General features: G+C 49.9%; 2 protein-coding genes across 2 annotated transcripts in view; both read right to left on the bottom strand.

The window, feature by feature from the left end:
• Positions 1 to 878, bottom strand: part of gtdc1 (glycosyltransferase-like domain containing 1) — a 41,634-nt gene extending 40,756 nt beyond the window's left edge. The window contains exon 1 of the mRNA XM_084443449.1: positions 868 to 878. The gene's annotated coding sequence lies outside the window, so the exon portion shown is untranslated. The remainder of the gene's footprint in view (positions 1 to 867) is intronic.
• A 3,204-nt stretch (positions 879 to 4,082) lies between these two features.
• Positions 4,083 to 13,366, bottom strand: part of zeb2a (zinc finger E-box binding homeobox 2a) — a gene marked incomplete at its 3' end in the record, with an annotated part of 21,960 nt that continues 12,676 nt past the window's right edge. Inside the window, exons 5-9 of the mRNA XM_084443448.1 lie at positions 13,254 to 13,366; positions 10,474 to 10,582; positions 8,159 to 10,131; positions 6,976 to 7,156; positions 4,083 to 4,675 (exon numbers count right to left, since the gene is read on the bottom strand). The exon at positions 13,254 to 13,366 is cut by the window's right edge and continues 102 nt beyond it. Coding sequence (XP_084299574.1) covers positions 4,083 to 4,675; positions 6,976 to 7,156; positions 8,159 to 10,131; positions 10,474 to 10,582; positions 13,254 to 13,366 — 2,969 coding nt within the window. The remainder of the gene's footprint in view (positions 4,676 to 6,975; positions 7,157 to 8,158; positions 10,132 to 10,473; positions 10,583 to 13,253) is intronic.

Raw genomic sequence — 13,366 nt, 5'->3', positions numbered from 1 at the left:
TGAAAAGGCTGCAGTCCAACATGGAAACTCAGATCCCATTTGACTGAGTGCAGCTCTGCCAGGTTCCTATACCTAGACCTAGTTCTATTAATACATCCATGACCTAGACTAGCTTTAACAATCTGTGAAATTGCGTTTGTAGTTTCGCCATAGACTACCTTTTTAGTGTAGCTTTCATTAAATTAACCAGTTAGAATATAATTTGACAATAAACTGACTCCTTGCAATAAGACATTTTGACTCAATGGGTGGCCCTGTAACTATTTTATTTTATTTATTTTAACCACATCCCTGACTGCCTCGCCTGCTTCAGAAATGTCTCCTTCGGTGAGGTGACATCTGATGACAGTGGCCTGCAGGGAGGTGTGGACCTGTCATGATGACCTGTTAACCTGACCCAGGACCTGTCATGATGACCTGTTAACCTGACCCAGGACCTGTCATGATGACCTGTTAACCTGACCCAGGACCTGTCATGATGACCTGTTAACCTGACCCAGGACCTGTCATGATGACCTGTTAACATGACCCAGGACCTGTCATGATGACCTGTTAACATGACCCAGGACCTGTCAGGATGACCTGTTCCATGACCCAGGACCTGTCATGATGACCTGACCCATCACCCAGAGACCTGCTGCTACTCATCATCATGCGGCATTTTTTTTCCCAACCAACTTCTGCCATAATGCGAAGTTGAATGACCCGCATAAGAGATACATATAGGCTACCTGTTATGCTTTTGCTATTAAGAGTGTAAAAGCAGGCGGCTGGCGCATCCCTGCAAAGCAAATTAAACTACCATACAAAACATAACATGCGTTCACCATTATTCACATGCTCGTTTGCTGAATCAAACACACGTACCTCTTCCTGATTCCGCTGGTGAAAAGAGGCGGACGTACGACGTTTCCTTCTTGCGTAACTGCGTCACCAGGAACGCCTCCTACGTTGCTTTCTGAAGATGCAGGAGAAGAGAAGCCCTCCTCTGCTCGCAGTCTGAAATGTCCTGGAGAATCCCACATTTTCCAGTCCGAAGGAAATACTTTTCTCTTTGATATTTGGCTTGTTGTCTGCCCGTAAATCATCTTCCAAGTTGGAGCGAGATTTATAGTGAGAAAGCGCATTCCATTCTTTAACTATATTCTGTTCATTCAAAGTCTTCCAAATAGGCCTACAAAATACTCAATCATCCATTTATTGTGACAATTAAATCCGCAAGTCATTGTGTAATGTGCATATAATATAATTGTATTAGCATGCAGAAATGTGTGTGTGTGTGTGTGTGTGTGTGTGTGTGTGTGTGTGTGTGTGTGTGTGTGTGTGTGTGTGTGTGTGTGTGTGTGTGTGTGTGTGTGTGAGAGAGAGAGAGAGAGACTGAACTTTTCACCTGGTTCTATTTGAATATCATTCTCGTTATGAGAGTATAATGTTTAAGGTGTAATTCTTCTGAGATCCAGAGCACAGACTCAGGGCCAGTTTGGCTGTTTGCTGTTATAGAGGCAAGTTTAGCTCAAGCCAACCTTCAAAGAGAGGAGTCATTTTGAAAGCCTACAGGCTCTAAGAAACCTGGCACATAAAGTACGATCCACGTCAGAAGGTAAAACCTCAGCCTAACCAGTTAGTGTTCTTCAGTGTAGAGACAGATATAAATTACATATTAGATGTCATTCCCCTCACGGTGAAATTAGCAGGGCTTGTCTTAATTACTTTATGTTAATCAGGGAACTCTGATTTAAGCATGAAACTAACATGCAAAAAAGTACTGTAGGCCTAAACACTACGATCAGAAAATATTCCCATTAGGTTATACTGTACATATCAATTGTCTTCTATATTTATAAACTGTTTTCCAATTGAACTTTAGTAAGAAACAAAAGCAACACGCCAAGACTGTGGCCATAGTGCTTTGGAAATTGTGACATATTTTTATTTTATGCTTGTGCATAATTGTGCCTTGTTTATCTTCAGAGGCCACAGAAGTAGGCTTCTTCTTTGGACCAGATGTACTGTGTGTGTGTGTGTGTGTGTGTGTGTGTGTGTGTGTGTGTGTGTGTGTGTGTGTGTGTGTGTGTGTGTGTGTGCTGTGCGCTCATTGTGACATGTGATTGACAACTTTTATCTTCAACATCATCAAAGTGTTGCAGGGAGAGCGTTCATAGCAGGAGACCCGTTCACATTCGGGTGTGAGAACTGAGCTACATCGTTCTGTTGCACTGCAGTTGTGCTTAATCATGTTGGGATGTCATGTGAACAGCCAAGTTAAGGAAATGGAGGTAAAAGTAGACTACAAGAAGAATAACACAGCTTTATTAAAATTTAATTTGGCTACATTTATTCGAGCATGGTCATTTCCAAGAGAAATTAAAAATTCAATAATACTTCAGACATTTCAGGAATTTCATCATCAACAGTCCCTCTTCATCTCTTCAAATGGATGAATAAAGTGGATTTTATTTACTCTCAAAAATACAGTGTTTTCACAATATTGTATCAAAAGTTCCCCAAATTTAGAATTTCCAGTAGTTGTAAGGAAATAAAACAAAAAAAAATTGAAATTGAACAATGAATGTTTCCAAATACCATAGATGATCTCTATTCATAATTTGTTCCAATAGGCGAATGACAGAATCCTTTTTACTAAAATATATCTATTTGATGAGGAACTATAATACTGTACACTACAGTATGAAATAAATAAAATTAGGAAATATAAAATGAGTCACATAAATAAAATGGTAATCTTAAAATAAAAACAAAATGAAATTTATGTTGGAAAAATCAACAAAAACAAAAACAAAAAAAATAATACTGACAAAAGGTCATGAAAAATACAGAAAATTGCACAAACATATGTAAACTAACAAACTGTCATCTATCTATGCTAATACTGACATAGGTACTTCAAAAAACAAGGTGAAATATTCATTTAATACTGAAGCCAGAGTAAAGATAACACAGGTCAACTCTGATTTACACTGTACAAGGATGGCACTTGCAGAAACGCACAGGTGAAAAGGTTTGCATATAAGGCTTTCTCTGGAGAAAATCACCCATCCCAGCTCTGTCTGGTACAGCGGAGCCGGAGCGCCTCAGTTCTCGCCCTTCCCCTCACGCTCGTCTGCTTAAGACTCACCACATAGCAAAACACAGGTTTAAAGTTCCTTCACATAAAGAAATTGTGAGGCCCAAAATCATGTGGTTAGTTTGCCTTGCAACAAAAAAAAAAACAGGATCAAAACCAAGGACATCACAGTAGGGTAGACAGAACACGATACGGACGCACTGCTACCGACGCTTCAAGCACGGTAGAAATATCCACAGGCTTTTTTTCTTCTTTTTTTTTTTTTTTTTCTCAAAAGTGTTTTTGTAGTGATTAAAGGGGCAGAGTGCAAGTTCCTGGTTTGGGGTATGAAAACATCGAAACACAGGGGTTAAGAACATTATAGCACCACACAGCATTTAGGCCTTAATACTGTACATTAAAAACAGCTTCATTTTCTTTTTAATCATAATGATAATCATTATTACTTCTTCTTTTGCATAATGTGGATTTTTAAACAATCCCACCCAGCTTGTATACACAACTCTGATGTTGGCCGTCACCACAATGCATGAGTCCTCTGTTACAATCCTCAGAAGCTGGAAGCGAGTGCTCCTATGACTGAGCCCCCGTCCGTCCGTCCGTCTCTTCCTCAAACAGAACACCCCCCCCCCCGTCTCTTCCTCAAACAGAACAGGTTTCATGACTGAGCCCCCCCCCCCTCCGTCTCTTCCTCAAACAGAACAGGTTTCATGTTTGCTGGAAGAATGGAAAAAGGGAAACGAAACAAACCAACGTGACAAATATTTGCAGAAAGCTTTTCTCTCTCTGTCTCTCTCTCCTCTCTCTCCCTCCTCTCTCTCCCTCCTTCTCTCTCTCTCTTTCTCCCTCTCTCTCTCTCTCCCTCTCTCTCTCCCTCTCTCTCTCTCCCTCTCCCTCCCTCTCTCCCTCTCTCCCTCTCTCTCTGTCTCTCTCTCCCTCTCTCTCCATCCCTCTCTCTCTCTCTCTCTCTCTCTCTCTCTGACCCCGCAGCGCCGCGTTAGTCTGCGTCCTCCTGGTCCGACTTGCCGTCGTTTTTCCCTTCTCTTGAACTCTCGTCCATCGAATGCGCCGTGTCCTTGCCCTCCTCGCCGTTCCTCGCCGTGTCCATCTGCGCTCCCGGTCCCCTGCTGTCGCCCTCGTCCTCTTCCTCCTCCTCCCTGAAACCTGCCTCCCGTCTGTCTGTCACTTCCCCGTACGCCTCGTCCGCCTCCCTCTCGCGCCCTCGCCTCCCCCCCTCCGTGCCGTCTCTCAGGATGGTGCCGCCCCCGTCCTCCGCCTGGTCCTCGGGGTCCGAGTAGCCCAGGGGCCCCAGGCCCTGCAGGTAGGCCCGTCTCATCAGCAGCTCCGTGGGCTCCAGGGGACCCTTGTCCCGCGCCTCCCTCTCCGCCGCCTCCCTCTCCTCCGCCTCCCTCTTGCAGTAGGAGTAACGGTGGTTCATGTGCTGGGAGTACGACCCCGAGTGGGAGAAGCGCTTCCCACACTTGTCACACTGGTACGGCTTCTCTCCCGAATGCAAGCGGGAGTGCTCGATGAGATGGTGCTTGTGTTTGAAGGCCTTCTTACAGATCTGGCACTGGTGCGGTCGCTTGCCTACAGAGACAGGAAACAGGGGAGGGCATGTGTTACTATGGTGACTAAGGGTCCTCTTTGCTAGAAATGCTACACACATACACACAGGGAGAAAATGTTCAACAGGTTTTTAGGGAAAAGGACACAGACATGCAGTTTAAGAGTGGGTTTGATCAGATCTGCTTTTGGATACGATCATGTTCTACGAATACATCTACGAATACACAAATTAAAAACTAAACACATTGACGTCAAAGGATATTTCTTTTATGAATCAGGACAACGTTCTCCTGCCACAATGAGCAAAAAGCAACAGAAGAAGAGCGATCTGAGTCGACGATTACACAACGCCGTACAAATCACTCTCAGTATGACAATCTCCCACAAAGCGCTCGTACGCAAACAGACATAACACGACTCCCCTAGCATTAACTCTGCCCTCTCGTGAAAACCAGGGAGCTAATTTCAGTCGCTGCACCAAACCCCATGTTGAGGGCAGTAGGAAATAGGAACCCAAACACTTCATTACTTTATGTGGTCGTCTGAGACTGCGGGCGGTCGAGGCATCCGATGCCCAGCGAGGTGAAACTGAAGCGGTCAGGCTGCTCTGACAGTGTGTGTTCATGACATCATCAGTCCAGATTAAAACGGACTGGGATTAGCATCGTTCGTGTGACGGTTTGTGTGACGGTTGTATTTGTAGTTGGAACTTCACACCCGTAGCGACCCCCCCCCCCCTCGCCCCCCCTCTCACTGGCACACACACACACACACAAACAAACACACACACACACACATGGTCAGGGATCATCCCCTCTCATCATTTTGACTTCAGCTAAGATCTAGCAGAAATACATTCCTTCCATCTGACTTCTATTGAGCAGGATGGGCCTCATTGGACAGGCTCACACGATCGCAGCCCTCCGAAGCACACATCCCACACACACACTACACACACACACACACACACACATCCCACGCACACACTACATCTCTCACACACACACACACACACATCCCACGCACACACGCACAAACGCCTCCATCCTGGGAATGCCGATACACACACACACATGCAGGCAACTACACAATGGAATGTGTGACACACACACACACACACACACACACATGCACTCACACGGACACACATACATTTACACGCACACACACACACACACACACACAGAGGCGATTCCTAGCCACAAATAGCCTTGGAATGCTTGCGACATCTACCATAGTTGGCATACTTCAAGTGCCCCACTCCTCGCCCCCCCCCTCACCTCCCCCCTACCCCCCCCACCCCGACTCTGGGGCAAAAATAGAGGAGGCAGCGGATTCCTCCCGGAGCATTCCAGCACAGAGCGACAGGGGAGCGCGGGCGGGCGGGCGAGGGAGAGATGATGCAACGCGCTGAAAGAGAGAGGAGTCCCCAGGAGGAGAGATCATATCTCTGAGGAGAATCTCTCCGAGATTCGGACGCGTCTCACCAGACCGCTCTCTCCTGCCGAGCTGGACCTTAAATACCTCCGGGGTCAGCGTGGTAAGCTGGACGAGCGCCGGGCACACAGACACAGTCTGGGACTGAATTGTAGAAAAGCTTCTTTGGAGGAGAGTAATGCACTTCTAAAATGGCCGCTGTTCTTATTTGTTTTTTCTGGAGAGCATCAGCAGGCAGTAATGAGAGATTTACAATGCACTACATCTACCACAATGTCTCTGTGCTATGCAATCAGAATGGGCTAAATCGACCAGGATGTCTCTGTGGTCTGTGCTGTGAAATCAGATAGGACTACATTTCCCAGGTTGCCTTTGTGCGCAATGAGATCAATGACTGTTGTGCTCTAAACTAAAGGGATTACATCTTCTGCCAATCCTGTCAGTACGCTGGCTATAACCCTCAGTATGCTGACAGTCATCATGTGAGTACACACCCACACACACACGCACACACACACACACACACGCACACACACGCACACACACACACACACAGTGAATGGAACACCGTGACCGATGTTCATTACTTTACGAAAACATCCCTACCCCCTGTTGAAAAGAAAGTAACATGTTAAAGCTCATGGATTTGAAAGCATAGAACTTAGAGAAGGCGAAGAAAAAAAAGAAAGAGAAGAAACGAAAACTACAAAGAGGGGGAAACTATGTGACCAAAAAAACACAAAAAAACAACAAGAAAGAAAGCAAGAAAAAAAGAGATCTTTCAAAATCACAGAACATGGAGGGAGGGAGCACACAGAGGAGGAGGAGGAGGAGGAGGAGGGAGGAGGGTGGGGGTAAAAAAGAAGTGTCCAAATGTTATATACCTGTGTGCTCATATTTGTGTCTTAGGAGGGAACTGGTCTTCTGGAATGTTTTGTCGCACAAGTCACACGCGTACATACCACTTTCTGTCTTCTTGATCTTCTTCCTGGAGAGGAGGGAGTCGCCCTCTGCCAGGTCGTCCAGGCCTGACAGATAGTCCCCAGTTCCATCCAGCATCTCGCCCTGCGACACACCAGCACAGCCATCAACACGCTGGGGGCCACGGGGGGGAGGGGGGGACTGACCACCCAGGGGCCCCAGTAGGGAGGGGGGGGGGGGGGACTGACTACCCAGGGCCCCAGTAGGGAGGGGGGGGGGGGGACTGACTACCCAGGGGCCCCAGTAGGGAGGGGGGGGGGACTGACTACCCAATAGGGGGTTGGTGGAACTGACTACCCAGGGGCCCCAGTAGGGAGGGGGGGGGGGACTGACTACCCAGGGCCCCAGTAGGGAGGGGGGGGGGGGGGACTGACTACCCAGGGCCCCAGTAGGGAGGGGGGGGGGAACTGACTACCCAGGCCCTTGAAAATCCTTGAATTTGTTAGGCTTGACAGGGCTGCCAAGTTTCACGCATTGAGCGGGGAAGGGGGGGGGGGGGTGTCTAAGTGAAAAAAATCTCAGGGGGGGGGGGGGGGGGGGGGCACAGAGATTGCTAATGTATAGGGCCCAGAATCTTGTGGGACGCCCCTGCTGGGGGTAATCCGCACCTGGACACCTGCTCTGGGGTTGATCCCCAGTCTGGACAGGGCTTAGAGCCGGCGAACCACATAACACCCGCGTCATTAGACCAGGAGGACATAAGACCCAGGTCTTTAGACCAGTAGGACATAAGACCCAGGTCATTAGACCAGGAGGACATAAGACCCAGGTCATTGGACCAGGAGGACATTGGGGGTATTATGAGGAGGTACTAGCAAAACAGACCATTTCAACATATCCAACTAGGTGAAATTATCAGACAAAAGTAGTCGAATGGTGTGAATCCAATATATCAGTGAATAACATTTAAGGCTGCTTTGTATTGTGTTGAATATAAATAAAGTGCACTAAAATGGCAAAAAGTCCTACAATACATATACCGTTGTAAATTGGAGCCAACATAGATAATAGTTCAACATCTAAAATAGATAATAACTTTATAATATATCATATCATTTAACAATAGCCAACCGAACTATATCTTACCTGGAAACCTGGTTTTCGTTGGTACTTCCTCCTCTGTTGCATTTCGGCGAACGTAGCGGCGCCGGTGGCGTAGGTGTAGGCCATGTGGGGCAGATAGCTGACCGGGTCCAGCCCCGGGTAGGGCCTCAGCCCGGGGATGCTGGCCTGAGCCGGCGTCAGGAAGGTGGGTGGGGGGAAGGCCCCGTGAGGGGGGAGAGACGTGTACAAGTGACCCCCGAAGGGGTTGATCCCGAAGATAGGGCTGGAGCTCTTCTCCATCTGGTGGCTGGCGTTCCCCCCCATGCCGATGCCGTCCGAGCCCAGGAACTCCTTCTTGATGCCGGCCAGGTCCATGGGTCCGCTCCCTTGTTCGCGGGTGTGGGGGTCCCCGTTGCGTTCCACCAGGAAGCCGTTGGGTCTGGGCCTCTTCTCCCCCGGGGCGGCGCCCCTGCCGTCCCTCATGTGTTTGGGCAGGGACAGGTCCAGCGGCATGGACTCCCCGTGCGCCTCCTCCGACGCCAGGCTGTTCGGGGTGTAGGAGCTGCTCTGGGAGTTCTTGGAGGAGGTGGAGGAGAGGTTTAGCGGTGATGGAGTGCTGCTCCTCAAGTGGTCCAAGGGGTCTAGTGGTTTGTCGGCCATCTGCCTGTTGGCTGTAAACTGATTGGCCTTCGAGAGTCTGTGGGAGGCGTCGCCGTTGGCGTGGCCGCCGTGTAAATCCCCGCGCTCGCCGTGGACCATGGACATGGGCGACCTGGTCAGGGCGTGGCCCGCCTCGGCGCCGCTGCGGTCGGGCGGCGGCGACGAGCGCTTCCTGGCGTTGGCGTGGTGGTTGTGCTGGTTCTTCCACTGGGCGAACCACTCCTTGACGAACTCCTGCGGGAGGCCCACAGCGATGGAGATCTTCAGCAGCTCCTCGGAGTTGGGCTCGGTGTTCATGGCGAAGTAGGCCTTGAGCACCGACAAGTGGTCCTTGAAGGGGTTGATGGGGCTGGCGGCGCCCCTCTCTGACAGCGCCGAGGAGATCGCCACGGCCTGCTGCTCGCCGGCGAACCCACCGCGCCGCCCGGAAAGCCCGCTCTCGCTGGGCTGGAGGACGGCCTTGATCTCCTCGTTCATCTTGCACAGGTAGCGCTCGTGCTGGTGGAGCGGGATGGGGCCCGGGAAGGTCTCCTTGCAGTACTGGCAGCAGAAGGGTAGGAACTGGGCCGGAGCGTCCAAGGACCGCTTCTCCTCGCCGCCCAGATCCACGGCCTGGCTCAGACGTTCCTTCTTGATGTCCGCCGCCTGCCGCTTGGACTCGTCGATCAGGCTGCGCGCCTCGTTCACCTTCTCCAGGGTGTAGTCGATGATGCTCTTGGGACTGCCGTGGCCCCCCATCACCTGGAAGCCGGCCCTCGGGGAGGACAGGGCCCTCTTCTGCTCCTCCATCTGGGCCCCCAGCTCCTTCATGTAGGCCCTGAGTTTGGAGATCTCCTCCGGGTTCCCGTCCATCTTCTGCCTGCACACCGTGTTGTCCACGATCTGGAGGACCTTCTGGACTTCGCTCAGGTTGTTCCCCAGGCCCGAGTATCCCAGCAGGGGCAGGTCCAGCCCCATGCCCCCTAGGTGCTGGAGGGGGCTCTGAGAGGAGCTGTGGATGCCCAAGGGGCTTCCTCCTCGGCCCGCTCCGTTCAGGTAGGCGTGCTGGGAGGCCATCAGTAGCCGGTAGTCGTTGAAGTCCATGGGCTCCGCTTTGATGTCCATGTGGCTCTGCTGGTCCGGGGGTCCGAGGGGGCGGCCGTTCTCCAGCTTGTGGCGCAGCTGAGCCAGGGTGGGGCTGCCGGGGGAGGAGGAGGCGGAGTTGGGGGAGGAGCCGGCCTTGGCGCTGCCTCCGTTGCGTACCCGCCCGTTGACGGCGATCAGCCCGATGCATTTCTTGCTGCTGATGTGGGAGCTGTAGGACCCGGAGTGGGAGAAGCGCTTCTTGCAGTTGGAACACTCATACGGCTTCTCTCCTGTCGAAAGAAAAACAGACGTTAGAAACTCATATTGCAGTTGGCTGGTGCTATGAAACCTTATGAGTAAGCAAATTGCCAAACTATCTTGAGCGACAATATTTCAATATCTATTTCAATTTCCATTCAACTCTCTGCTGGAGTTATGGCCTCAGCCATATGGCTGAATTAGTCAGTTATGAAACAGGTCTAGAGAGCTATTATAAAACAGATGAGTCATTTACTGACAGAGGCCAAAAAGGAACATTATCAATTTTACTCTTTATGGCACGAGCCTCAATCATCTGTAGCCATGTGAGTAGAATTCAAAATGGCGGGCGGAAGCACAGCCAGACCACATACCACTATGAATGCGGAGATGCTCCTTCAAATGGTGCTTGTATTTGAAAGCTTTTCCACACTCCGTGCATTTGAACTTGCGATTACCGGCCCCTTCGTTCAGCAGTTGAGGCTGTGGAGAAGAGAACGACATTTTCACATCAGAGACGCCAGGCAGTCGGTAAACTCCACAGAAAAGAACCAGGTAGTGTCCTTAAAAATAATACGAGGAGAATATTCTAGGTGAAACAATTCGACTACGTGTAAAAGCTCACGGCAGACACTCGCGCCCTAGATTCTGAAATGTTTTCTAAATGACAGGACAACTAGACAACAATTGATGTTTTGAAAACAGTGTGGGTTGAGCGTTTGCATGGTTCAAAGGTAACTGTTTAGTGTAGGTGCATTTCCTGTGTTTGATATTCAAATGAGTGCAGACGACAAGCAGAGCCTGCAGTGGGGCAGGTAAAGCCCCCACACACATGGGAAGAGTAGTGAGAGAGTGGGAGGTGAGGAGATTAAACGGTTAAACTTTTAAATAACATTTAAAAAAAACTGGCTGAGGAATTAGGGTTTTGTCTGTGTTTGAGACGAGAAGAATAGCTGCATGGGGTCTGATACTGTAGGTATACAGTAGTTAGGTAGGTGGGTAGGTAGGTACTGTAGGTAGGTAGGTAGGTAGGTAGGTAGGTAGGTAGGTAGGTAGTAGGTAGGTAGGTAGGTAGGTAGGTAGGTGGGTAGGTAGGTAGGTAGGTAGGTAGGTAGTAGGTAGGTAGGTAGGTAGGTAGGTAGGTAGGTAGGTAGGTAGGTAGGTAGGTAGGTAGGGAGGTAGGTAGGTAGGTAGATAGGTAGGTAGGTACTGTAGGTAGGTAGGTACTGTAGGTAGGTAGGTAGGTATAGGTAGGTAGGTAGTAGGTAGGTAGGTAGGTAGGTAGGTAGGTAGGTAGGTGGGTAGGTAGGTAGGTAGGTATGTAGGTAGGTAGGTAAGTAGGTAGGTAGGTAGGTAGGTATGTAGGTAGGTAGGTAGGTAGGTAGGTAGGTAGGTAGGTGGGTAGGTAGGTAGGTAGGTAGGTAGGTAGGTAGGTAGGTATGTAGGTAGGTAGGTAGGTATGTAGGCAGGTAGGTACAATAGTTCGGTGTCCAGGTGGAATCAATGTTCAGTAAGGCTTGTGTGTGAGTCAGAACAGTAACAGTGGCTTGTGAGAGAAACAATATGTTCAAAACTCAAGACTCCCATAGCGATCCAGTAATAAGGGCCATTGGCCAACAATATCCGTGAAAAGCTGATATTCTTTAACTTTTGGCTTCCACATAATAAACAGGCAGGAGGAATTCACACATTTCCACTCAGCGGCCCTTCTCTCCACGGCCAGGGATCGCCACGGTAATCACATGACCCCTCCTTAGTCTGCCTTTAACTGTTTAACTAAGAGGAAGTCCGCACATAAACAAACACTTAAAGTCATTTGAGGATTATGATCCTGCAGATCACTGGAGGAAACGGCCATCTGCTCCTGTTTAAGGCTGTCTGAGGAGGAGGGGGGGGCTGGGGGGGCGGGGGGGGGGGGCAGGTGAGGGAGCAAGGGGGGAGGGGGGGGGACAACGTCTCGCTGCTTCTGTTATGGTGGGCTCAGGCGAATTTCAGGTCCGAAGCTGACAGGGCTTAACTCAGGAAATCTCATTATAATCACGGTATAATTGGAAAATTGAATGATTCGCCGCTTATTTGCATGGTCCGAAACGAGACGCAGTTGCTGATTGGGGAACGGCTGGAAAAAGCCTCTACTTGAGCCCTCGCATATACGAAAACTCTTCATCGTCTGACTGTGGATAGAATTAAACAACCAAAAGAAAATATAAATAATATCTGGCGTACGCAGCGAGGGAAAAACACTGCTCAGGCCACAGGAAATGATCCGTATCTAGCGTATCTTTATTAACGTTGATTTCTAACCGAATGTGTTCCAGTTCCAGCAACAGCTGATGTAAAGAAGTGGCCTGGGGACTTGAGCATGCTGGCGCATCCCACGCTCGCCTCGCCGTAGGCGGCCGCTCGGGGACTACAACAACACGCAGCTGCAAACAAGCAGCTCCGGCTCTCGTTTCTAAAAAGAACAAGAACCCGAAAAGAAAAAAGGAAAACGAACTGGCTTTAATGCGCGAGGAGAAAGACGGCACAGGAAATGGGCCTAATCACTCACTCAAGAGAATATGATTTATTTTCTTCTTTCCCGAAGAGCGCTGACTAGCCACGAGGAAGCTATTAAAGCCGTTCTAATTAGAAATCTTAAAAGGGAGAAGGGATGGAGGAGTGAGAGGCGATGAAGGAACATTCTAGTGTGTTTCTCGAACCGGCCCGATACGAGAGGACTTTGAAAGGGAGGAGACGGGGGAATGGAAAACATGCAGGAGAACCGGAGAACCGGAGAACCGGCCGGAGATGAAGAGAGGGGTGGGATTAGGGGGCGGCTGTAGCTCAGTTGGTAGAGCGGGTCGTTCAATGATCGAAGGGTCAGTGGTTCGAATCCCAGCTCCGACTGTCCACATGTCGAAGTGTCCTTGAGCAAGACACCTAACCCCAAATTGCTCCCAATGAGCAGGTTAGCACCTTGCATGGCAGCTACCGCCATTGGTGTGTGAATGTGTGTGTGAATGGGTGAATGAGAGGCCATTGTAAAGCGCTTTGAGTGCCGCTAAGGTGGAAAAGCGCTATATAAGTGCCGTCCATTTACCATTTACAGGGACGCGCGAGGGGAGAGAGGGGAGAGGGGCGGGTGGGGGGAGTGGTCGTCCAGTGTCGTTACCTGCTCCGTGCCCGGCTTGTGCGTGACCATGTGGCGGTCCAGCTGCAGGCGGTGGCCGAAGGTCTCGGGGCACAGCGGGCAGGAGAAGCTCTCCTCGTTCTTCTCGTGTCGGT

The sequence above is a fragment of the Borostomias antarcticus genome (genome assembly GCF_949987555.1).
Source record: "Borostomias antarcticus genome assembly, chromosome: 9".
Lineage (NCBI taxonomy): Eukaryota > Metazoa > Chordata > Actinopteri > Stomiiformes > Stomiidae > Borostomias > Borostomias antarcticus.
This window is presented reverse-complemented; position numbering and strand designations above follow the sequence as displayed.